This window comes from Pseudomyrmex gracilis, unplaced genomic scaffold (assembly GCF_002006095.1).
Source record: "Pseudomyrmex gracilis isolate BER0280 unplaced genomic scaffold, ASM200609v1 scaffold_60, whole genome shotgun sequence".
Taxonomy (NCBI): Eukaryota; Metazoa; Arthropoda; class Insecta; order Hymenoptera; family Formicidae; genus Pseudomyrmex; species Pseudomyrmex gracilis.
The window spans coordinates 651131-674774 of NW_018020644.1; the positions used below are offsets into that span (position 1 = coordinate 651131).

General features: G+C 44.4%; 1 protein-coding gene across 5 annotated transcripts in view; it reads left to right on the top strand.

The window, feature by feature from the left end:
• The window catches only part of LOC109854191 (protein outspread), a 114628-nt gene that overhangs the window by 45633 nt on the left and 45351 nt on the right, over positions 1-23644 (top strand). For 3 of the 5 annotated variants that reach the window (XM_020427054.1, XM_020427052.1, XM_020427055.1), the window contains exon 1: positions 13366-13425. Coding sequence is in view for 2 of the 5 variants with exons in the window: in XM_020427050.1 (XP_020282639.1) it covers positions 13360-13425 (66 nt within the window). In the remaining 3 variants the exon portion in view is untranslated. Of the gene's footprint in view, positions 1-13359; positions 13426-23644 lie in introns of those variants that run through there. The other 2 variants (XM_020427050.1, XM_020427051.1) reach the window with 1 other exon arrangement.

Here is a 23644-nt window from a genome sequence, read left to right on the forward strand (position 1 = left end):
CGACGCCGTGGGGATGTAATGAGGGTTTTATTTATCGTTACGGTAATTTATTATAGAATAAATAAGCGTACGTGTATGTGTGTGTGTAACGTAATGCGGGTATGTGAGCGGCGGCGGCGGCGGCGGCGGCGGCGGCGGAAGATTAAATTCCTGGCGCGCGCGGGAATAGATCGGACGGGGAAAAGGGCGTAGGGTCCGGACACGCGGATCTTTTTCTTGCTTCTCGCGTCCCTGGGGGAATAATTTATCGCCGGGTGTGCGGTGTTTACCCGCTAATAAAATCGTGAAAGTTCGAGCGTAGATGAAGATAAACCGCGCGTTGCAAATGCGCAGCCTTGGCAGTCGCGAGATTTTAAAGTTCTCTATGGGTTTCAAGAAAGAGATAGAGAAAAGGGGGAGCTACGTGAAATATTTCCTCGACTAAATCACGGTTATCGGCGTCGGGCGGCTTGAGAACATTATTACGCGGCTGTAAAAAGCGTTATTACAATTGGTCTTGATCGCGCATAAGTTTGCCAGCAAACTCTCCTCTGGCAAAAGCCACGGGTGTAATTTCTTGCGATATAAAAGACACACAATATCTTTTTATTTTCACTCCGTCTATTTTTTTCTTACCTATGCGGCGTAAGACTTGACGTGGAGCAAATATCGGAGTTATTCTACACGCATACTTGTGCTTATTCCAAGTGTGTATATCTTATATAAAAAAATCCATTTGGACCGCGAAATGCGCGTTTTGATATCCAATGTATCGCATCTATTGTTGCTTCTTTTCCGCGTCGCCGACTGGTTGGTTGATCGAGTCGAGTCGAGTCGAATCAAATTGGTAAGATCGAGAGAGTAAATAATGACAGAAAAGCGATTTTGACAGTTCGTCGTATACGTGGAGAAAATTAAAAACGTGACTAAAGTAAAGTCACGTGACAGGAAAGAGTAGAAAAACAACACGTGACTAAAGTAACGTGACTGTAATTTATATTATATATAACATTAAATACTATATATTATACATATAATTTATTATATATTTATAATATTGTACCTTATATTGTATTATATGTATTATATATATACTACAGTAAAGTCACTGACTTCGGTCGCGTGACCGCGACGGGGTCACTGACCTCAGCCGCGCGACCTTGGCGAGGTTACTGACTTTGGTTACGTGATTACGTGATTATTATATATATATATATGAATTCTCTTTTTTACTCTTTTCCCTGTCACGTGATCTTACTGTAGTCACGTGACTTTTTTCACTTTCTTCTCTTTCTATTTTTCGAGTTTGATTTTCATGCGTTATTTCTGACATCTCTCATATGTACATTATGTGTATTATATAATTGGTAAAACGTATATACTAGCTGCCATCGCGGTGACAGGTTGTGTTTACTGGCACAACATGTTAAAATAAAAACAATAACATTGTGCGCGTAGTGTTGTGCTAATAAATATGCAAAAAAAAACAAGATATAATCTTTTTACATTTCTGTGTCAGCTAATATTCTTTTGTCATCTTTGTCCGCGGTCTTCGCGCGGCGAAATAATGAGCGGTCTGTATGCGCTTGTTTCGAATCAATGGCACCCTCGTGGCAAGCGACCGACATTCTCTTCTTCTCCCGTTGCCAGACTCGCACGTGCCGATGGCAGTAACCTCGGGAAGACAATGATATGCCGGCAACAACAACAACAACGACGACGACGAGTGCTCGTCGCCACATGTAAATGTAACCTTTTGTATAAAGAGCCCGAGGAGAAGAGATGCGCGAGTGAAAGGCGCGACGCGAGCATCTCCGCGATTCCGCCGCAATATCGCGCGGCGTATAATATTCTTCGCGCGCGAGGATTAGGAAATGTCAGCAGCCGACGGTTGTTTGTGAAAAAATAGCGTGTGAGACGCTTCGCGTAGTCGATTCGCGCGCGATAACGACGTGACGTAACGAAGGAAAAAATCGACGTTTTTACACACCGTTTATGTTGTCTTATTACTTGTCTCGTAAGTAGGCCAATGAGTCTTACGGTTCAATGCGCCATTGTCCACGCTGGAAAATACATATGTATGTATACACGCGTCATTTAATCAGAGATTATGTTACTTTGTTGTAAGTGGCAGAGGAGAGGCGAAGGGTGCACAGTAAAAACACCTACGTGCCATAACACGTATAAGATCGCATGCGCGGTGATACGCTTAAACAATATACTCAATGACAAATAACGATTTGTTGAATACGGTAAAGAGAGAATTGTCGCGATATAATGCCATTTTATAGAACCGACAACGCGGAGACGACTATATTATCGCGCTCGGAAGAATCGCACTTTGAGCTTTGCAGGTATAAAGGTGTAGTAGTCATACACGCCGCTCGCGAAGAGTCAAACAAAACGGGCATTATATTACTGTCGCCATTCACCGCGTTCTTTCTCTTTCTCTCTTTCGCGAACAACCGCGAGCGCGGAGAATAACCTTCGATCCTTTCCCGCATCCTTCACCGTAAGAATCCTGCAAGTGGAATCTCCTTTCGAGCCCGGCGGCGGCTCGTTATGCAACGCGATTCTATTCGGCGTACCGTTAATTTAATTCGCGCTTTCCAGTTAATTAATCCCAATTACGCGTACCAAAGGGGCTTCCAACACGTTCGTTTGCGAGTTGTATGTATCGCGGGGCTCGAGAAATAAAACGGAGCGTCTTTTAATCCGCGTAAACACCTGGGACCTCCGGCAAGACGCGTATTATACGCGCCGATAAATTAACGACGAACGTAAAATCGGTCCGTACGAGCGGATTTAATGAATGCGGATTAACGACTGCGGTGTAGCGCGAACTACGAAATGTTGGATTAAGGCGAGTAATTACGAGTAGTACACCGCGGCGTTTTGTCGTATTTGGTAGTACCATAAAGTTGTTAAAACGAGGAGACGACCGACAACTCGATGGCGTGATGTCGCTCCGCGACGAAGTCATGTCGGATTTTATGCGGTCCTGGGACAATTTGTTTAAGAGTCGCCGGTGTTAGTGTGTATGTGTGTGATTTCTACCACGGCAAGTGTAACGCGCAATCGTAATTCCCACCTGCGACAGCTCTGGATTTGCATTCGCATGCGAGCGAACCGGACCCGACGTGGTCCGAGTCCCCGACGAGATCCAGACAATTAATCGGTCCGCCATGAACGGACTTAAAAGACTGTTATTTCGCGGCATGTAACCACATTTAAATGAGGTTACGTGTCAGCATGGCCACTCAGATATTTTCTCTTTTTGCACCGCGCGATGAGTCTCTCTTTTCTTCGAGCGACTTTTTTCTCCTTCTCCGAGCTATAATCTTTTTTTTCTGTCTCTGTTTCTTTATCTCCGGAATTTCTTTCAGACCAAATTGTTCCTTTCTACCTTTGCAGCCTGGTTTTAGGTATTTATTTTTATCGGAGCACTTTGCATTTACCTAAAGTATATAGGTGAAGCACATTATTATTGTACGTCTAAGAGACTTCTATCGTATTTTTCATGTTTTTTTTTTTTTTGGCTTTTGGGCTCTTGTAACATTGAATTTTATCGCGCGGCCTTAATTACGCATTTCTGTGTCATGCAGTCACACGCGACTTTCCGTGTACGCTTTTCATTACACGTCATTAAGAAACAAGGAAGGTAAACAACTTGCTCGAATATCATTTCTTTTTCGGTTTCTGTGGTCTCACCTTCTTGATATTTATAATATTATCTGAAATCTATTTTTAGCATTACATTTATACGTGTGTACAATTACAATTATTGAATAAAAATACTTGAGAATTGACTTTTATAAAAAATAACAGTTTCTTATAGCTCTGTGTTTAGAATTTCTACACACGTCAATTCAATAAATCCTTTGATGTTTTCCTTGGTCGATGAAAGTCATTTTCTTCGCTGAAAACTCTAAAATATTTTCCTAGCTGATTGTGGTCGGTTTTCCCGGTTTGCGGCGTTTCTGCTCCATAGGGTGCCTTCGATCGCAAAGCGGCAAATGCGACCTTATTTAGCGCGCCGGGAATTCCAGGCTCTTCTTTTCTCTTCGTAAGGGAGAAAACCGCCGCACCGCGGCGAGGAATTCTCGTGCAAATTCCACGGGAATTCATTCGCGAGGAGGAGCCGCCGCTGCCGGACACGCAAAGCCGCGACGGTTTGCCAGAAGATATGGGATGTTCTCGCGCGATATTAGCTTTAACCCTCCATAAACCAGAATAGCTTCCGAGTAATATACTGCGCGTCATTCGCGCGAGATGTGATGTATGTCCGTGTGTTAATGTTTAAACCGCGCTCCTTCAGAAGCTGATAGACACGTCGCGCGTTTATTCAACGCGCACGTATGTGTTTAAATATATTTAAAAAAATGACGAAAGAGTATAGTATTTGCTAGGAAATGAGAGATGTTTTTTTTATTCTACTTACCTCTCGTCAAAAAAGTAGCTACGATGCGTAAGAATTCGGCGTTACAGAGTTGAGAAACATGAGCAGCGACAGTAAAATCTCTTCTCGTAAAGGTCGAGTCCTTTCTGTGGCAGCGGAATAATGCGAAGTAATGTAGATCCCAGCGGAATTGCTACTCCGTTTCGAGAGAGAAGCGTGCGCACAGAACTTCGTTCCATAAAAACCGCACACATAAGGAGTAAATATTGCGCCGCGCGCCGTTCTTAGATGGTTTGCTGCACACATCAGTAGGAGGTAGACCGAGATATATATATATATATATATATATAAATGGCAAAGCTGCGCTACGGTTACGTGAGAGTTTTGCGAAAAAAGAAAGATATTTATTCTCCGTTTGAATATGAACATATATTTTGAGAGAGATAGTAGAAGAGAAAAGGATTTTAATTTACTTTACAATGAAAGCGTACAGGCGAGTTCTCTTTTATGACACGACGTTTCACGAGCATTAGCGACTTCGAAGCCAGCATACACGTTGCTCGAGCAACGATATCCGCGATGTTAAGATACCAGATGTTGTTCGCATATTGACATTCACAGAGTTTAAACACACGGAAGCGTTAATTGTCATCTTGATGTAAAGTTTGTTTCGTAAATCTGAATTTTTTCGCAAACACGAACGAGCGAGAAGTCAACTATTATAATTTTCGCAGAGCGCGAAAGGTCATCTCGTTAGAGAACTCGAATGGTGCAATAACTCGTTGCGTAACCTCGCGGCTCCTCGTTGTTTGTCATCACGTCGTCGTGCTTATTCTCGCGCTTCCTTGAAGCACACATGCGCAAGATTTGACATAACGATCAAATTCTTCTTCTATATCCTTCGCGCTATTCGAGATGCGAGGTGTAAATCAGCCGATCGAGCAGATTGAAATTGTAAGCCGCACGAAATCGGATACCCGTGTATCAATTTCTTGGCGATTCCTGGCAACAGAGTACGGTAGACGCGTGTCCACGTACGAGTGAACATTCGCTGATCTACACGGAGGTATAGTTGTTACAATGTCAACTATATTAATGACGCTTTTTTTTCGCGAATTCGGAAGCGATTTTTCTTTTCCGATAATTTTTCTCAGGTGTCATCGCTGTTTGCTTACAAACACATTGATTTATTTTAGTTGCAAGGATTAGAGGAAAAACAACGATTTGTTTGATAATATTTGATAAATAATGACTCGCGATTTTCTCTTTTCAATTAAATGTAAGTAATGCACGGAAGTGGTGACATTTCTCGTTTTTGTTTTATCGGCGATTTCGCGGAAGGCTTTCTCTTAACAGACGAGATAGGTAAACACGGCACATCGCGTCTATCGACCTACCGTTGTAAACGATACATACATCGTCGAAACGATAGTTCAACGCGGCTTACACACTTTGCTACTTACTTCGGTGTTCTCTTGTGGGACATCCTGCCTCGATAAAGATTCCTCGTCTCTTCGGCATGCGGCGGATTGTGGTCGCTCGCTTGATGTTTGTTCCCAAGATTATCGTGGCTTAACGAAGCTAATGTATTCGGGACTTCCTCTTATTTTAATAGAAGAAACGCGTGCGATACATATCGAAGTGACGCATATCTTTTATCGAGTTGCGATTTTCTGACGAAAATGTTTTTATCTTTTTGTATATAATTATTTCGGATATTTCAACATTTGCGACTTTTGCACCTCAAACGGTTTGACTAACAAACGAAGTTTACTATCGGAGAGCATTAACTTTACGCCCTCACCGTGTACCGTTCCGCCCAGCGTTGATTTTTTCCGCATAAAGCGACTCGGTCGTAAAGAGATGGACACTTAGGTGCACGTGGTGTAAGCGAGTGGTATCTCGTCGTTGCGCCAGCTCGTTACAACGACAAGCAATAATCGAGTCGTACAGCATCGTCGTCGTCGTCGTCGTCGTCGTCGTCGTCGACGACCCGCGCGGAACGGTACACCTGACCGCTATCCGAGCTTTCTTTCTCTTTCCGTTGCGAACGTACAAGTCGGATAACAGCATCGGGAGAACTCGCGGCCGCGAGATTGGCCGACAGGATATCGCCGGAAAAAATGATCGGGAGCTATTAAGCGCGACGCGGATCTTCGGCACGTACGTTTCTTCTCGCGGTATTCTTAATTGCGTGCCCGCGATAATTTCTCCGCGTAATTTATCTCGAGACGCGATAAATATGTCGACCGCAATGACGAGCGAATATGCATACCTGTACGCGTCAATTTGCGTTTCTCTTTCTTGATTCTTAATAATCAACCACAATATATATATATAATATCGGCTTGTTAAGTCTGAACTTTGAGGAATTCTCGCGAAACGATGATAATTCTGACAATTTTTTTCTATTTCAAAGTACGACAGCGGAACGATAATAAGGCAAGCGCGCTTACAGTTCTTACATCGTAATGTCTTTTTTTTTTATTGCGTAATACTCGTTTTCGAGCAACGTAACTCGGTTTATGCCGCCACGGTAATCCGAGCGGTGGCATTTTATTAAGGCTATATACCTGTTCGCTTCGACTTGGCGAGAACATGTCTTACGACTAGTATGACATTATGTTTACAGTTCTCGTGAAACGTCGTTGGCCGCGACTATACGCGAGAAAGAGAAAGAGATAGAGAAAGAAAAGAGAAAAGGAGCAATCGCGATCTGCATAAACGGTTTTACCGACCCGCGACACCAGGAAACTGAGGAAATTTTACTCAATTAACGGTACTCCGCTCTTTCGCTCGCTGAAAACTTTCATATATCCTCGGCTCGGATTATATACGTGTTGTATCGAGCGCGATTCGATTTTCTCACCGACAGACGAAAGAAAAAGAGAGAGGCGAGAGGTTTCTTTTCTTCGTAAGGCAATAAAGAAGCGTCGGCAACGATTCCGAGGCCTGGATTCAGAATCTGCAGCGCGCGCAAAGCGAGCCGTAAATCCAGAGATATTAATCTAATTACGATAACCCCGAGAGACGCGATCGCCGTGCTTATTTCCAACGGCGCGATATAAATCCGTGGTTTCCTTTCCGCTCTCAGACGTCCGTATTAATTGCACCGCGAATTGCAAATATATATGTATATATATACACACACACACACCTACCGCGTGTAAGACGAACAAAATAGCGTGAAAACTATAGCTCAACCGTGAAAACTCGAATCGCGCTTCACACATTCTTCAATTTATTACTTTTCGTAGATACCTATACGAGAGCGTTACATTTTGGACATTTTTCTGGGTAAACTAAATTTAACATTTCGTGCTTGTGTCATTGAAATATCGGAATGTAACGGAATGTATTTCTTAACGGAATATCCGCGCGTTTTATAATTGCGTCGTGCTAATCGTGATGGCACTTCTTCGCGCGACCCCACTCGCGCTCTTTCTCTCACCCATGGCCGCGATTTGCAGGAAGCGGCCCGATCGCGAGGAGGTATAGACACGAGTTGCGCAAGTCAGCACCAGGAAGCTGTCGACGCCAGCCAGAGCTGTGTGATAGAGGCGGGGATATAAATGTGTCTGTGTGTACGGCTCTCATTTTCCCTGTGCTTTGGCCTTGTCACTATGGTCGCCGGCCGGCTGGATTCCTCTATGCGTCCTGCTTCCTCTCCCGATATGCTAGGTGTCTTTTCGTTTGCAAAGATACGACGCAAAAAGTGATAGCGAGATGTAAGAGCGAGAAAAGAGAAGAAGGACGTCTGCATAAATTGCAGGATCATGAGATTAGCTACGCGTAATAATTAACAACTTAGATATCGATTTTCAACTAAACATTTGAATCGAATTTGGTTTATATTTCCACTTTCACGCACCTTTTCTCTTTTTCTCTATCTTTATGTCTCTTCTTCCAAGATCATTATTTCTTTCAGAAGTAATTTTATGACGCACACATATGATGCATGTCTGTACATACATATCATGTATACAGGTTACTCTTTAACACTTCATCTTTTGCACCGCAGAAAACTTGCCGTTCGCTTCTAGGCGGATTTCTAGATCTGCCGGTTTTGCCCGGGACTGCAGGCACTTGCGCGATGATTTGTTCGCCGACGGGGCTGCTTTGGCGGAGGGGGTTCGATTCCTCGAGAGATTAGCATTGCCGCTGAAACTTTTTCAGCTTGGGAAAATACAACCGCGCGATAAATAAGCGATTAAGCGATTCGCTCGTCCGCCTTCCCAACTCTCTCTCTTTCTCTCTCAGACATCTCTCGCGCCAGTTTATTTAGATTTTATACGGTCTAGTGCGAATCTCTCTCCCTCTCTCTCTCGTGCCGAACTATAACAACGTCGTTCCCACGATTTATCCAACCCCCTTTCGCAAACAATTCCCTTCGCGTTTGAATTTTGTAACAAACGGAAAGGAGAGACCGCAACTGTCTAGGATGGGTCCAGTGTTCGTTTCGAGGTAGAAATGCATTTCGGTTTTTATTTATCACACAGTGGCGTTCGAAACAAGACCCAACTTATACGAGATGTATACAAGTTAACCGCTTTTCTTGCTGTTTACTTTTTTACCTCTCGGTATGTGCGTGCGTGAGACACATAACGTTTAACATTGTAGACCGCGTTATTTATAACGGTACAGCGTCACGAAGTTTATGACAGGGTGCAAATTACGACGCGAGGTCTCTTTTTTCTTCTCTCCTCTCGTCCGATCGCCTTCGTTCTGGGCTCGTAAATCTGACATATCGGGCGCAGATAAATTACAAAGTGACTGGAAGGTTAGTGCCACGTGGGTGGAAAGTCGCCTTGGTAAAATTCCGATTTGTTTGCGCGAGGAAAAAGACGGAGAGAAGAAAGTCAGAAAAAAAGAGAAGCGAGATTGAAGGCGCGAAGCGGATGAAAGGTTGAAGGATTTTTTCTGCTGAAAACTCGTCCTACCAGAAAAAGCGTGTGCAAATAATCAGAATCGATTCTATCGATCTTGATTGTTGCCTCTTTTCCGCGACGTTGATTCGACGTCTCGGTGACGTTTCTCGGATAATGTGTTTCTCGATTCATGTCATACTGTCGTACGTGTACTAGCTGTCATCGCGGTGACATGTTGTGTCTACTGACGGAATATGTTAAAATAAAAATAATAGCGTGCGCGTAGCGCACTGTAATTTATATTATATATAACATTAAATACTATATATTATACATATAATTTATTATATATTTATAATATTATACTTTATATTGTAATATATGTATTATATACATACTACAGTAATGTCACTGACCTCCGCCGCGCGATTTTGGCGGGGTCACTGACCTCGGCCGCGCGACCGCGGCGGTGTTAGGTTACTGACTTCGGTCACGTGATTACGGTATATATATATATATATATATATATATATATACATATATGCGTATGTGTGTGTTATATATAGATATATATTATATATAGATATAGAATATTACATATAATATATATAATATTCTCTCTTTTACCCTTTTCGTTGTCACGTGACTTTAGTCACGTGTTGTTTTTCCACTTCTCTCTCTTACTATTTTTTGAGTTTGATTTTCATGCGTTATTTCTGACATTTCTTATATGTGTATTATATGGTTTATAAGACGTATATACTATCTGTCATCGCGGTGACAGGTTGTGTTCACTGACAACACGTTAAATAAAAATTACAATAGCGCGCGTCTGTGTTGTGCTAGTATTTTAAAATTACCTTTGTAGCACGCGTGTTGTCTTCGGATTTCATTAAACAGAGAGCACGTAATCCGACTGTAACGATCGTATCACGATTTAGATCGGGAATGTGAAAGATCGATGATGGTAGCATCGATGTTTCGATTCTTCCCGCAGGCGTGGTCGGTCGCATGGTCGCGAAGAGCTGACAAATTACCGCGGCGCATGGTTGGCAGAGCATGAAGGTAAAAATTCATCCGGGTTTCGTGTCCAAGCCAAGACGTTCATCATCGTTCTTCTCGCCTTGGGTGACTTGGCGCGCGCGTGAAAAGCGGTGACCCGCGACGTGCCTTCGCTCGACACAAGCATTAGATTCGTATCGTTCTCTCGTTTACAACGCACTCTGGAAACATCTCGCACCTCGCGGAAATGTAAAACGTTTACCAGACTGTGTAAGTAGAATCGCGCATTTTTTTCCGGTGAAAAACTCTATCTTCGATCTTTCTTTCCTGTCGATCCTTAACCCTTGTGGCTATTTATTATCGAGAGGCGCAGCAATACAAACTGTCATTATAATTAAAAAGAGGTTTCGATACGTAGAATGCATAAAATTTTGTTGCAAAAACATATACAGTTGTTCCAGTTCGCTAGATACTATCTCCGAAGTCGTCAATGCGAGTCACTTTCATCAAGGTCAAGAATTTCTCTTTTTTTCGGCATGCATTTGCTGATAACGAAGAAAAACAGGCCGCGTGCGACGTCGACCGAGACGATCGATCGTTTTTGCGATCGGCTTATCGTCGTCGCACGATGCATCAGAACTGATTTCTCCGGATCGATCGGCTCACGGAAACCACCTTTCTCTCGCGCGTATATACTTGAAAGAAAATGACGATTTTTCAAGGCAATATCACGATTCGCAAAACATTACGAAATCAAAACGTAGACAATAGAATTGAGCGTTCGACTTACATTTGCATACGACTGTAGAACATTTCTGTCTTCGTAAATTAGGCGAATTTTCCGTTGCGCGCGGCTCGCGAGGTGCCATTGCGGTTTCGCGTATTTAGGGCACGCCAATTAGCCGGACAAACCGCTCGAACAAAACGATCGTTCTTCGTCGTGTTACTCGTCGAACGTCGCGCGCGGCATCGCTTCGAACTTTCACTCGGTCGGCTATCGCTACATCGCCATTAAGTACGTACTTTTCCCCTCCTGCACCTGTCTAATGTAGTTCGATAATTAAATGAGTCGCGCGTCCGTCATATCGTGCACTGGACATTGTTGACTCGTTTAATTGACAGCAGCAGCACTGTTAGCTGTGCTGTTTAAATTACGACAGAAAGTTGTAACGAGACTTGAAGAAGAGTGCGCGAAGTGCGGCCAGCGTGACGGCTCTCGCAGATCGTATCGCATCTGTATATTCGACGATTGGGATAAATGTGATAATGAGACTAATAATCGCGAGTCTAATTAGCCCGTTGACATTATAATCACGCAAACAACTTATACGTATTTGAATTATTAGTTTTCGCTAATAAAAATAACGATTTGCACTTCTTAGAAATGAGCGGAACAATAGAGAATAAATAAGACACAATAAACGTGAATAATAATGATGATAGAAAATAAATTTCAAGCCTGTGATGATGAAGAAGGTTGAGAATATGTGCTTGAGACGTATCTTGGGAATCCTTAGAAAGGGTTCGCCACATTTCTTGTAACTTGGCCGCGGTATTCAGAGCGGGCGGAGTCGGGAAATAGGATCGGCCGAATCGCGGATTCTGTCGATGAAAGATCGCCGAGGGAATATAGCGTCGGGTCACGTTACCGTTGTGGTCGGAGATCGGTCCCTTCGGCAACCTCGACAACAACGTCGGTCTCCGCTCGGTAGGTAGGTAGCACGCTAGCACGCTAGCGGCCACGCCAACAGGGTCGTGATGCGAAACACGAATAGAGACCCGACGACAGAGATACCAAGCCCCGACTCGTGGGTGACCAGGAAGTCGTAATAGGAAATCGAGACATTCGGTACCGAGGTACGGAGATTGTCACGAACACCTCGCAGCGCTCTTCTAGATTTATGTATATAGAAAAATTGTTACGTGAGTTTCAATTTGTCAAAGAAATATGTGTCAAAAAACATTTTACACAAATATTGAAGATAATTTGTTTTGAAAGTACTTCGCGCTCGTGCAAACTTTGCTTTTATAACTGAAATTCAAACTCTATACATGAGTTTATCGTCATGTCTCGAAAGACTCGTCGGGTCTTACGTGCACGTTACACAAGGAAGAGATTACAAGTACTAGTAAGAAGAGTTCCGTGCTTTCTCTCTCTTTCTCTCTCTCTCTCGATGTACCGTCTCAATCCTCTCGCGCATTGTTCGAACTGGCGTCGGAGCTCGCTTCCTCTTCATCCTCTTCCTCTACGAAAGATCTTCCCACGCACGTGCTGCAGTCCACGTACGGCGGGTCCACAGAGAGTCTCTAGTGAATAATTACTAGATGAAGATACTGCCGCCTTGTGTAGGCTGTAGTCTGTTCTCTCTGCGCGGTCGCCTCGTCCTCGCGATTTTGCAACGGTACCCATGCACCTATTTCACGCAACATTGATGCGTTTTTTTGCAGATACATGCAGTAATGATAAAAGATGACACGGAATTCGAAGAATCATTTCTGAGGTTGCAAGATAGCATTTCTTAAATTTAACAAAAGACAAGAGTGTCAAGTCAGTGAACGCGAGAGATGCGAGTCGCCGATGCGACTTTCTTGAAAAATGTCTCGAAACGTGTTCGAATCAGCGCGAAAAGTTTTTCGCAGCGTTGCTCACAGGTGGCAACGAAAGAGAAATCGTGACAATGCTGCTGGCTGCTGCTGTCTGCTCGTCGACTTCTTCTTGCTTGTTCCTCTCCGTCGACTTTGTTTCTAATTAACGGCCGCCGTGTGCTAATTGTCCAGCTGACGTAGCGGGAGGCCTTAGAGATTTCTTTAAGGCGAATCGAACAGGTCTAGCCTTGAGTCGCGCGAAATTGTTTTCTCTCGGCGTTTCTGCGAAAATTGCGAAGCGCTCCGTGGAAAGTTCTCTGTTTTTCCCAGCGCTTGACGTAATCTCGTCCTTTGTAAAGTAAAATCGCGGCACTTACGATAAATATCTGGAGTGATTACATCAATCTCGTTTCTTTTTATCTAAAAAAAAACTTGTAGGATAAGGATTATTAAAATTTTATAATAAAAATAAATCATTTGTGTGAAGCAACACATTTTTTCTAACGATCAATTTCTATGTTGCAGAGATGGCAGAGGAGGTGGTTTGTTCTCTACGACGACGGGGAGCTGACGTACTCAGTGGACGAACACGTGAGTCGACAACCACTTTTAATTTGTAATTTAATTCGCGCTTTAAACGAATTCAATGAATGAAATCCCTTTAAACGGATTATCTTCCCACCACGTATAAAAAGCTGCTTGACCGCCAGTAAATCCGTTTATCGTATTGATATGGATTCTCATTTCTGCCTCGTTTTATTGCTAACGGTGCTATTATATGGCGACAAACATTTTCTAATTTTCCACAAGTGCGTACGAGAATTGTAATAAAAAAAAAAAATAACTTACTCTCACGATAAAATCGTTAAATCGCGGTAGAAATGATTCGTCGCGGAAATATCGCGAATAACAGGACGGCGGTAAAACGGCGAAAATACGGCAGGCACGAGCGCGGTTCGAATATCGTGAACTGTCAGAGGCCGAGCGTTATGCCAGGCAGTGAATCAAGATCCATGAGGTGGCTTTCTCGGCAGCCGCGTGCGCGCGGCCAGTGTACCAGGGAGGTCGAAGTCAATTGTACTTGTACGGTGGCCTGCCGCGCACGCATCACAGCCCGGCACCGCGCTTGCCTACCTACCTATCTGCCTACCGGCACCGCATCGACAAACGTCAGCGCAGCGCGGCATCGCGTCGCACACAGAATGTTGCTATAAATGACCCTCGACACCGGTACATCTTGGGTTTCCGCTTCCTAGTGTCGATGCGGACGCGGAAACTCTTTCAACCCGTCAGAATTGATTTACGCACGAGTGAACGCCAGAATAGAATTCATTACTGTCTCTCAAGAACATCGTTCGTCTCGCGATACACACCGTGCTCAAGTCGCAAAAATGAGTTTAGACGAAAAAAAGTGAACATAATAACTTGTTTCTAAATATTAAACACAACAACAAATAAATCTCCTTCTCTCTTTCTCTTTCTTTCTCGAGAAGAGAAAGGCAATTACGGCGAGCCGTGTGTGTTTGTTTCAACTGATTTCACGTTCGGATCGGCCGGTATACGGCGGCTTGAGAAGCAGTTTCCACTTTTGATTAATGTGTAAACTTATCTCGTGCTTACTCGCGCGACGGCTTGGTGCATAAAATAGAAAAAAAAAAAAATCGAGAAGGGTTATATATTGGATCCGTGTGCATAAATTGAACAGAATTGCCGTCAGCCTTGAAGTGTCCTTTACCCTTTATTTAAATCACTCTCGTGAAAGAGCGATTGTGGAGATGGCACACAGCCGCACTAAGGTCTTTGTAGGTGCTCATCCTATCCCCGCCGCGCGACCGTCATACCCGCCCCGGCCATCCTCGAACTCAGATTAATGATCCGGTCTGGAGGCTTAAGAGGGCCATTCGTTTCAAGAATAATCTCGGCCGAAAAATGCGAAAAGATAATAACCGGTATACCGGCGGTGGACGCGCGTCCCGGTCTCCTACCCCCGATGTGACTGCAGAAGAGAACAGAAGTCGTTTCTGGTCGTCCTTGGCGCGGGAATGAGAAATTAGGCTAACGGGTCGAAATAAGTCAGTCGAAAGCAGCCCCGCGCGAGACGCGCGGCGTATATTTCCGTCGACTCGAATCTCATAATCTCGCGACGCGGTTCGCTCTCCCTCTCGTTATACAAGCGCTCCCGGCCTGCGAGTTACCTCCCGAGAACGACTCGCGATATCCATGTTCGTGGAAGACTTACTTCGACCGCGAACCCGACGCCCGTAAATTAACTTCCCGGAACTTCGAGAGGAACAGTAGGAATGCTCGAACAAATAAGTATCCCGAGTTACTTAGATGTGAAAGGCCTCCGAGAGCTTCTTGTTACGTCGGACGTTATGGAAGAGAATGTTCCAAATGAGACTAAAACTGAAACTTGAATTATTTCCACGATGAAAAGCTCTCTCTCTCTTTTTTTTCAAACAAACGACTCTTGTCGTCCTTGTAGCGATTAAGAGATCGGACTAACATTCCGTGAATAATCGGCGGTGCGGCGACTCCGCCGTTGCATTTAGCATCGATACATCATCATCGGTCGACTATCGGCCGAAATTATGACCGCCATTAATTTGCCCTCACGACTTTGTATATCGCGAGCGTTGTTCTCGCGCGTGTAAGGGGGTAAGAACGTAGGGACGAACATAGCCGCGAACGAAGCGCCTTTTTCTGCCGATCTGTAATTTGTTCTGTCATGAATCGTCGGGGCGGCGAGGAACGATCGTGGGAGATCCCGCGGAAGACCGATTGCTTTCGAAACAAAGCCTGGCTCTTACCTGTCTTCAGTCCACGGCCCCGACGAACAGGGCGCACAAGAGTAACAAGCATTACGCCTCCACCCTGCGCGGAATTGAATCCGAGCTAACCAACCGCGGCGACGCGAGGTTAAAAATAATGGATACTGCAGTTTCCCTTCGGCGTAATTGCCTTTAAGACCTCGAGCAAATCGTGCAAATGCATCGTGTTTGCGCCGGGTTTTGCTTGCAAATGTTTTTGTGATAAGACGAGAATTTATGAGTGTACTTTACAAGTATGTGTTTAGCGCGAAGAAAAGCGCTTTATTGTTTTGTTTCCGATAAAATCGATATAGGTGAGTCGATCAGCGAGAAGTAAGATATTCGTTTGTTGTGCATTTATCTGTAGCTGATAGGCACGTAGAGACGCGGAGAGCGCGTTTTCGCGCGATGCTTTCGCGACGGGCAAAATTAAAAACAGATCGTATCTGCCGGCGCTGCGCACGCAATGTGCGTGACTTTTGAAGTCGTTTATCCCGCGAAATCGCTCCGGTAACGAGTAACATTCTCCGGATGCTCTCTCGCGGCGCTCTTATTTCGTTTGCCGACCGTGTGGCTAATTCGTTTAATTATACCGGCGTAAATCAGCCAACTCTCTCGGTTCGTAATCGGCCGCAGCCATCGGATTCTCGAATTATTCGTGAATCAGGCCGCTGCGCCAATACGAAAGTGAAATGGACTTTCACGGGAGTGTATACGATTCGCGGAGAGCGAGATCTATAATAGGCAAGGAGAGAGAGAGAGAGAGAGGGGGGAAATTATTAATGGCGCATCAAGATCAAGGATCGGAAGATCCAATTTTCTGATCGCTTCGCCCTTGAAGGTCGATCGAACTTAACCGCGGGAAATAATTGAAACCGATTTATTCCGCGATTCGCGTAAAGTCCCGCTCTAATCTCGCGTCTAGAAATGCGAAGACGATCTGTACGCCGCGGTAGTTTGCCGTTTGCGTCGTGAATTTGCATAATTGCTTCTTGATGAGACGAATGGTCGCGCAGTCACAGATGGAGGAGTCGGGGATTCGTTTCTCCGTAGAAACGGCCTTCTCGATCAATTATCGATTATTACGGTCGCGCGAGGATTCCTCCCGCGGAACGTCACAGGGGAATTATACGTACTATCGAACGGCGTGTTTGTCATTACATTCGTTCGTCGCTCATCCCGTCGTCGTCGTGTCGTCGTCATTCATCACGGTAATTTGAATTTGTAAACGCGCGCGCGCGCTAGCGGTTTCTTCAATCACCGCTGCTATTATACGATTTCGCAGCATCCGATTATAGCGCGTCGCTGCTATTCACTGTCTCATCGCCTGTGCCTATTTGTCGTAATGACATCGCGCACGTTTTTGCCGTGTGTTTTTGACTTAATTGAACTTACGTAAACAAATTGTAAAACTTTATCGCGTCTGCGTTATTTTGAAAAAATCGTCGGACGTGATTTGGCGGACAATTCACGTTGTTGACAAAGCATCATTAACTGACCGTAAAATCACTAATGAAACATCTCGAAGTACTTACCGACCCAGAGAAAAAATTCCACTTCATTAGTCGTTTGTTCTTTAACGTGCAATTGTATTCTAAGCATCGCGATGCGCGGGGCGCGGCATATCGCCGACCTACTAATGATCGCGATGACGATGATCGACGATGATCATGAGGCGATGATGAAGCGGGTGACCCTCTTTCTGCCGGCAATGTGTATTCCAAGCTAAACGCAAGTTAATCGGCTGACCCCAATTAAACGATAGCCATCGAGTAGGCCGGGCGAGACAACAGCTGCGTTACCGATAAATGTTAATGAACCGTGGTATCGCAATAATAGCATCGTTATTAGCGAGAGCGAGCCCTCATTAATTAAGGAAACCTTTGTTCCTCCACCCACGATTTTGCGATTTTTTGCGCGTTAGCCGTTTCCGTTTAGAGGAGCTTCTCCTTATTGTCTACACACTCGTAATTCGAATGACTAATTTCCTCAAAGACTGCAGGGTATCTAACAAACAACAGGGACCTATACACACAAATGATAATTGAAACCTTCTGAAACTAATATTCTGTATCCCACATTTGCGTATGCAAAATTTTTATCGAGTTACTCACCGAGAATGCGCGCGCGTGCACGACGTTTCAACGGGACGGATTACCACCAAGGGAAATGTCCGTTTCGCTGTGACTGCAGCATTCGTCGCAGGAAAGAAAGAGTAGCGAGCTCTCCGGCAATCACGATCCGAGCATCATCGGTCAGGTTTGTTCATCTCGTGCTACGTCAAGAGCACACACAGTCTGATTATCCTTTCCGTTCTTTTGTTCCTTTTGTGCAATGCTGCTGTTGCTGCTGCTGCTGCGTCGACCCTACCTACCTACACTCGATATTAATACCGATACGCGCGTGTACGGATTTGCATGCTCGCGCTAGCCTGCTCCGCGTACATCGCGCGCGGCAACTGGGCGCATATGTGGGTGCATGTACACGTACATACGCGTTTAATCCGCGGCTCGTGTAGGTCTTACGTAATGCTCGTCCGGTGTCAACTGTGCCTCGCGATAAGAGGACGAAGAGGACGAGGAAGTCGATGGAAGCAATGTACATTAAGGAGACGAGGAGCGCTGCGGGACGAGGTGAGGGGAATCCCCGAAGCGGGGTCCCGTACCGCGACGTTTTATCTCACGAGGAAGTTGCCGTTTAGCTTTCGCGAGAGGATATATGCGTGCAAGTCGCGTTTCGGTTTTAAGATACGTGTACACGGTGGATGTCTCGCGCGACCGTCGTAGATTATGACCGTCACGCGATCGCGACGTTTTGCCGGACACGTGGAAAATCTTCCGAATGAACGAACGATGTCGCACGCTGTTCGTTCTCCGACGAGGATGACGTTTATCGTCTCTTTAGCTACACTCTCGCACTCGTTTGACAGAATTTTTATACCGTGGGAGAGATCGATGTCGCGTCTCACAAAAATAACCGTCACTTTTGTCATCGAATTTCGCGACAATTTACGTTTTCAGATATAAACTCGGAAAATAGAGATAGGGAGGAGTGGACAAACAACACGTGACTAAAGTCGCATGACTTTACTTTAGACACGTGTCTTTAAAAACGTAACTAAAATAAAGTCACGCGACAGGGAAGAGAGGAAAATTGAATTGGACGCGAAATTGATCGGTTTAGTCGTTTTCTTGAGATAGTGTCCCATGAAAATCTTCTAATTTCTTAATCGCATGAATTTCGCGTATAAGAGGCACTACCCGTGTCTTTTGATTTCGTCGAGAGAAATATACGCGCGCGCTTGATTGGCCTGCTTGACAGTATGAAGAAACTAACGATCCCGTGTCTCGGTGTGTTTACACCTGGCACCTGGCACGGTGCGCAATCTAATTCCCTGATCGCTATTCCGCTTGCCCTTCTAAGGTGCAACGGTGCTCGCCGGCTCGTCCCTTATAGCTATCTTCATCGCGCGAGCGAGTCCAATCCGTGAAAATGCGTCGGAATCTGAAGATCAAGCACGTGGTTGCCGAGACCTTGTTGAGCTCTTTCTCTTTCTCTCACTCTTTCTGCTCGGCGGCAGCAGAGGCGTGGCGCGCCCGGAATCGTCATCGTGTGTTGCATGATCGGGGTTATAAAAGTTCTAACGGTTGATAATGGCGCGCCCGTCGTACGGAATTCCTTTCCTGATTTTCAAAGATCTCGCTACGAGCGATGCTATCGAGACCATCGCATTTTATCACTGCCAATGCAGTTCGTGCTAAATCTCTACAAAGTGTCGGAAAAATTCTGTGAAATATTCTAGCAATTTTCACAAAGTTTCTTGTCTCAAAATCTAGAAAAAGAGATTCATATCAATGTGTGTGTGTGTGTGCTTTGCCGATATAATTTACAATCGTGAAACACAGCCACGGTCTTGCGTAAGACCGATCGCGCGGCGAGAGAACAGGTTGAACAGTCAGGTAATAGAGGCGCCCACATCTGCGTGGTAGCGGTACCAGCTTCTGTTATCTTCGCCAGGTTTCAAGCGTTCGACGCTCGTATCGCACGGTGAACGAGCGACGACGACCACCATCTCTTGCCCATGAGGTGTAGTCGTGACGATTCGTCGTCGTCGTTGTCGTTGTTGGATACTCGTGCGAAATTTATACTAAACGCTAACTCCGTAACGCGTCCGCGGAGATTTATACGCTGTAACGGTAGAGTGTAGGTAAATTCAAAAGATCTCTGCCGTACTGGTGGTTTGCACATACCTACTAGTTCGTCTTGTTCTGCACGATTTTGGTCTTTGTTGATGTAATAGTGTGAATTTGAATCGGAATCTGTCAAGTTTGATATGCGATGTGAGGCATTATTAGCTGTTACACATGTTATAATTCCTTAAACTGCGAGATTGGCAGATCAAATCGTCGTCAACTTGTCAGAACTTCGTGAAATGGGTCGCTTGTTTCTTTCCGCTTCTATCTTCTTGTCTCCGCCTATCTGTCCATCGCGGCATATGACCGCTATACTTAACGGTTAGCCGGAAGCTGAGCTTTTACGGTTCAATGGAACGTAATCTGGAGCGAAGTGGTCGCGACATGATTCTGCTGAAATCGAGTTTTCAGAGACCGCGGCGCGCATTCATAATATTGCAGAATAAAGACGTAGGTGCGCAGTCAGTTACTTATAGAAGAAACCTTGAAGAAATAAACGAAAGTAGGTTGACAGAGATGTTTATTACGCATTCCGCGCAAAAAAAAAAAAAACAGTTCTGCTATGATTATATCGATGTTGGACGAAGCCAGACGCGCGCGTGAGAAAGAAAAATTGATGGATTCGCGTTAAGTTTCTCTCCCAGCGCGCAAAACGCGAAATTATTAATACCTCCGTAAAATGCAAAGTAGGAGCGGCCGAAATTATAGCCTTATAAAAGATAAAAGCATGTTCGCCACCGCTACATTGCTAATTAATTCTTTTCAAGTCAACGTGAGAGAAAGAGAAAATCTAAATATCTAAACCGCGTTCGCGAAAATCACATTTAATTATAATATTTGTCTATGTATTTTTTTTTTTTAGTTTTATGACATTCGTACAATTGATGTGCTGTTTCTCGACTCAATACAGGTAAAAAGAAAGACTCTTCGTCAGTAATTTCTTCAGAACGTCAGTCTATTACGGTCTTATTTTCTCGGACGACAGCCGGCACCGCATTTTTTTCGTCAGATACGCTTTTTCTTCTCGAGCGACAGAGATACCGTTCGTTTTCTCTCACACACAGCGTAGTATTTTACGGGGTGTAGAAAAACTTATCGGCGCCGATGCCGAGGGCAGGTCATCCCGTCTGGACCAATCCCGCGGACGAACGGCAGAAAGAGAGTGAGAGAGCGAGTGCGGGGCTGAAACTCATTTCGAAAATTCCTGAGGGAGAGAAGTATGTAATTATCTGGGAATAATGGACACCCTAGGCGGCCCGGGTAACTTTCGTCCGCGCGCGACTTGGACGAATGCGCGCGGACCAACCGAGAGTTGGATGAAACGCCGGCGGATTTATTGTCCGCGCCGACAGCGGCGACGTATAAATTATGATTTCTTTTTCTGCACTCCGCGCGGGTCTCTTCTCATGTTGTTGCCGGTCACTTGTTAAATACGAATCCGAGATGCGCGCGAAGATGTCGCGATTCGCGATCTCGCCACGAAGCCACGCTTATTTTTGCGTCGTATCGCTTGGATGAGTTTAATTATTAGATGATTTTTAGATTCATTAATTAAAAGCTATATGAAGAGAATAGACGGCACAGTTGTGAGGATACAATGGAGGGAATCGAGGATAAATTATGGGTTGCGGAGCATAGTGCGAGATTTCGCCGATACTGCGTTATTAATTGTTCGGTTAATTTCTCAATGGTAGCAAACCTGCTATTATACGGCAAACATTTTTGTTAGAAGTTAAAGATACTTTAATCTACGTGAAATATACACAAGTACGCGTGTTATAATTGCTTTGTCTTTATCGAAAAATCCATTTTCAAACATTTTAATTTTATTCTACGGTTCCCAAAAAATGTACATAAACATCTAAGAACATGTATAATTTTTTTGTTGTGAAGAAGAGAAGTGAGAATATATTATATAACTCTCGTGAAAATTATTTACTTGCAGTTTTAACTCGATGGGGATCAGATTTCGAAGTTATAAACGGCAACACTCTCTCGTGCAAATTTCTCGCCTCGCGAAGACAGACGCGCGGGGCTTCACGGCCCTTAAACGGGCCGAACGTAAACAGTACCTCTCTCTGGAGCTCTGATCTTGGACCCACGATTAGACGATTTATCGCTAGCAGAAGAAGTGGGAGCGCGCGCGTTAGAGTGCCGACGAATGAATTATGATTACTTCTTTTTCAGATGGCCGGCGGGACTTTGTTAAGTGGAATTTAACGAAACGAATGCATAGGATGAGATTATTACGCCGGTACTTTGCTCCTTCGCTCGTCTTTTTTTTTCCACAGGGTGTATCATCGATGTATGTATGCTGATTAGATCGCCAGAATCTTGCTCGATCATCTTCTCGATCGATGCGAGGTAGCAAAAAGAATTAACAGAAGGACTATAAATCGTTTTATCGCTCTATTATCTCGGCTCGCGTATGTTCAATTTGGCTCGGCGTAATTTCGGCGGCTCGCGATCGCTCTCGACGCAAAATAGCCGTTCGGTGTGTTGCGTTTTCGCTCAAGTTCGAGCTGATCTTCCTTTTTGGAGGTTTTCTTTGAAGAAGACTCGAGGCTTTTGATCGTTTTACTTTAATAGACGTATCTTTTTTGTTTGTTTTTGTTTTTGCAATAGACATCCTGTTATCGCATCGCTCTCGTCTATACACGAGGATAAAACGATCCGGGTGGGACGAGATGTTGAGCTGGCCGCAATTATCAGTAATGATAGTCCCGCCGAGGCATGTCCTCAACGCACTACCAACGACAGTTATTCCCCTGCAATATCGATGGCCGGTCGCGCATGAACGAATGTACGTGACCCTTTAGAATCATTGAATAGCTAGAGGATCCCGGAATTCCGTTACTTCTGCTCTTGCTACGCAGCTATCGGATATACCGTGTGGCTGAGAGAATCTCTGTAACATCAACTGAATTATATGTCGTGTTTAAATCATGTTTGGAATTATTTTGTAAATCATGTTTCTGACTCCAAAATACGTGTGCAATGTAATTTTTCTGATCGCAAAATTACTTTATAAAATGAGATATAGATAATGCTTCCTAATTTGTTGTGCTATTCAAATTCGCCAGTCCCGTCTTTTATTATCCTTTTAAAGAAACATTCTATACGAAGATAAGATTTTTATATCCGCTTCTTTTCTCTCCGAGCGATTTATCTTCTATTTGATGACCCAGCTTTTCTCTCTCGACTGTGTTCGGTATTTCTTTCTGCCCCGTCCTCTCGGGGTCTCTTCTTCAGACCGGATGCTGCACGAAATCGCTTCGTGTTGTTGAGAGATCCCACCTTTGTGCCCAAACGAGTTTTAAATTGCTCCGCCAAAGGTATTTGAATGCGAAAACACGCGATGCAAAAATGGACCGCCTAAACGCACCTGTTCGCCTAGTTCTCCAGAGTTCCTAAGTCTTTTATCTTGTCCTTGAGACTTGATACGTTGTATCAAATCGTCGTCATTGTTTTTTTTGGGGGGGAATCGCGAAGAAATCAGTCGCATTGTACGAAATAAAATATCGTCGAGAAAAGCAGTAAATTGAATTACATGTATTTTGAAAGAAAGAATACGTGTGTGTGAGAAATGATTCGAGCTATTTATATAAGAATAGAATTAATTGAATCAGATACAGAAGAAATAATTACGTTGAGGTTTCTTAGAAAACCGGTTGTGAAATTTTATAGTTTTGATTCTCGCGTTTGTGATTTCTCATCGCGCGTAAGGAAGAAGAAACCTCTGCGACAAGGTTCCACGAAATCCGCGCGATTTCAACGTCGTCGTCTTGGGATTCATGCGTTCCACAA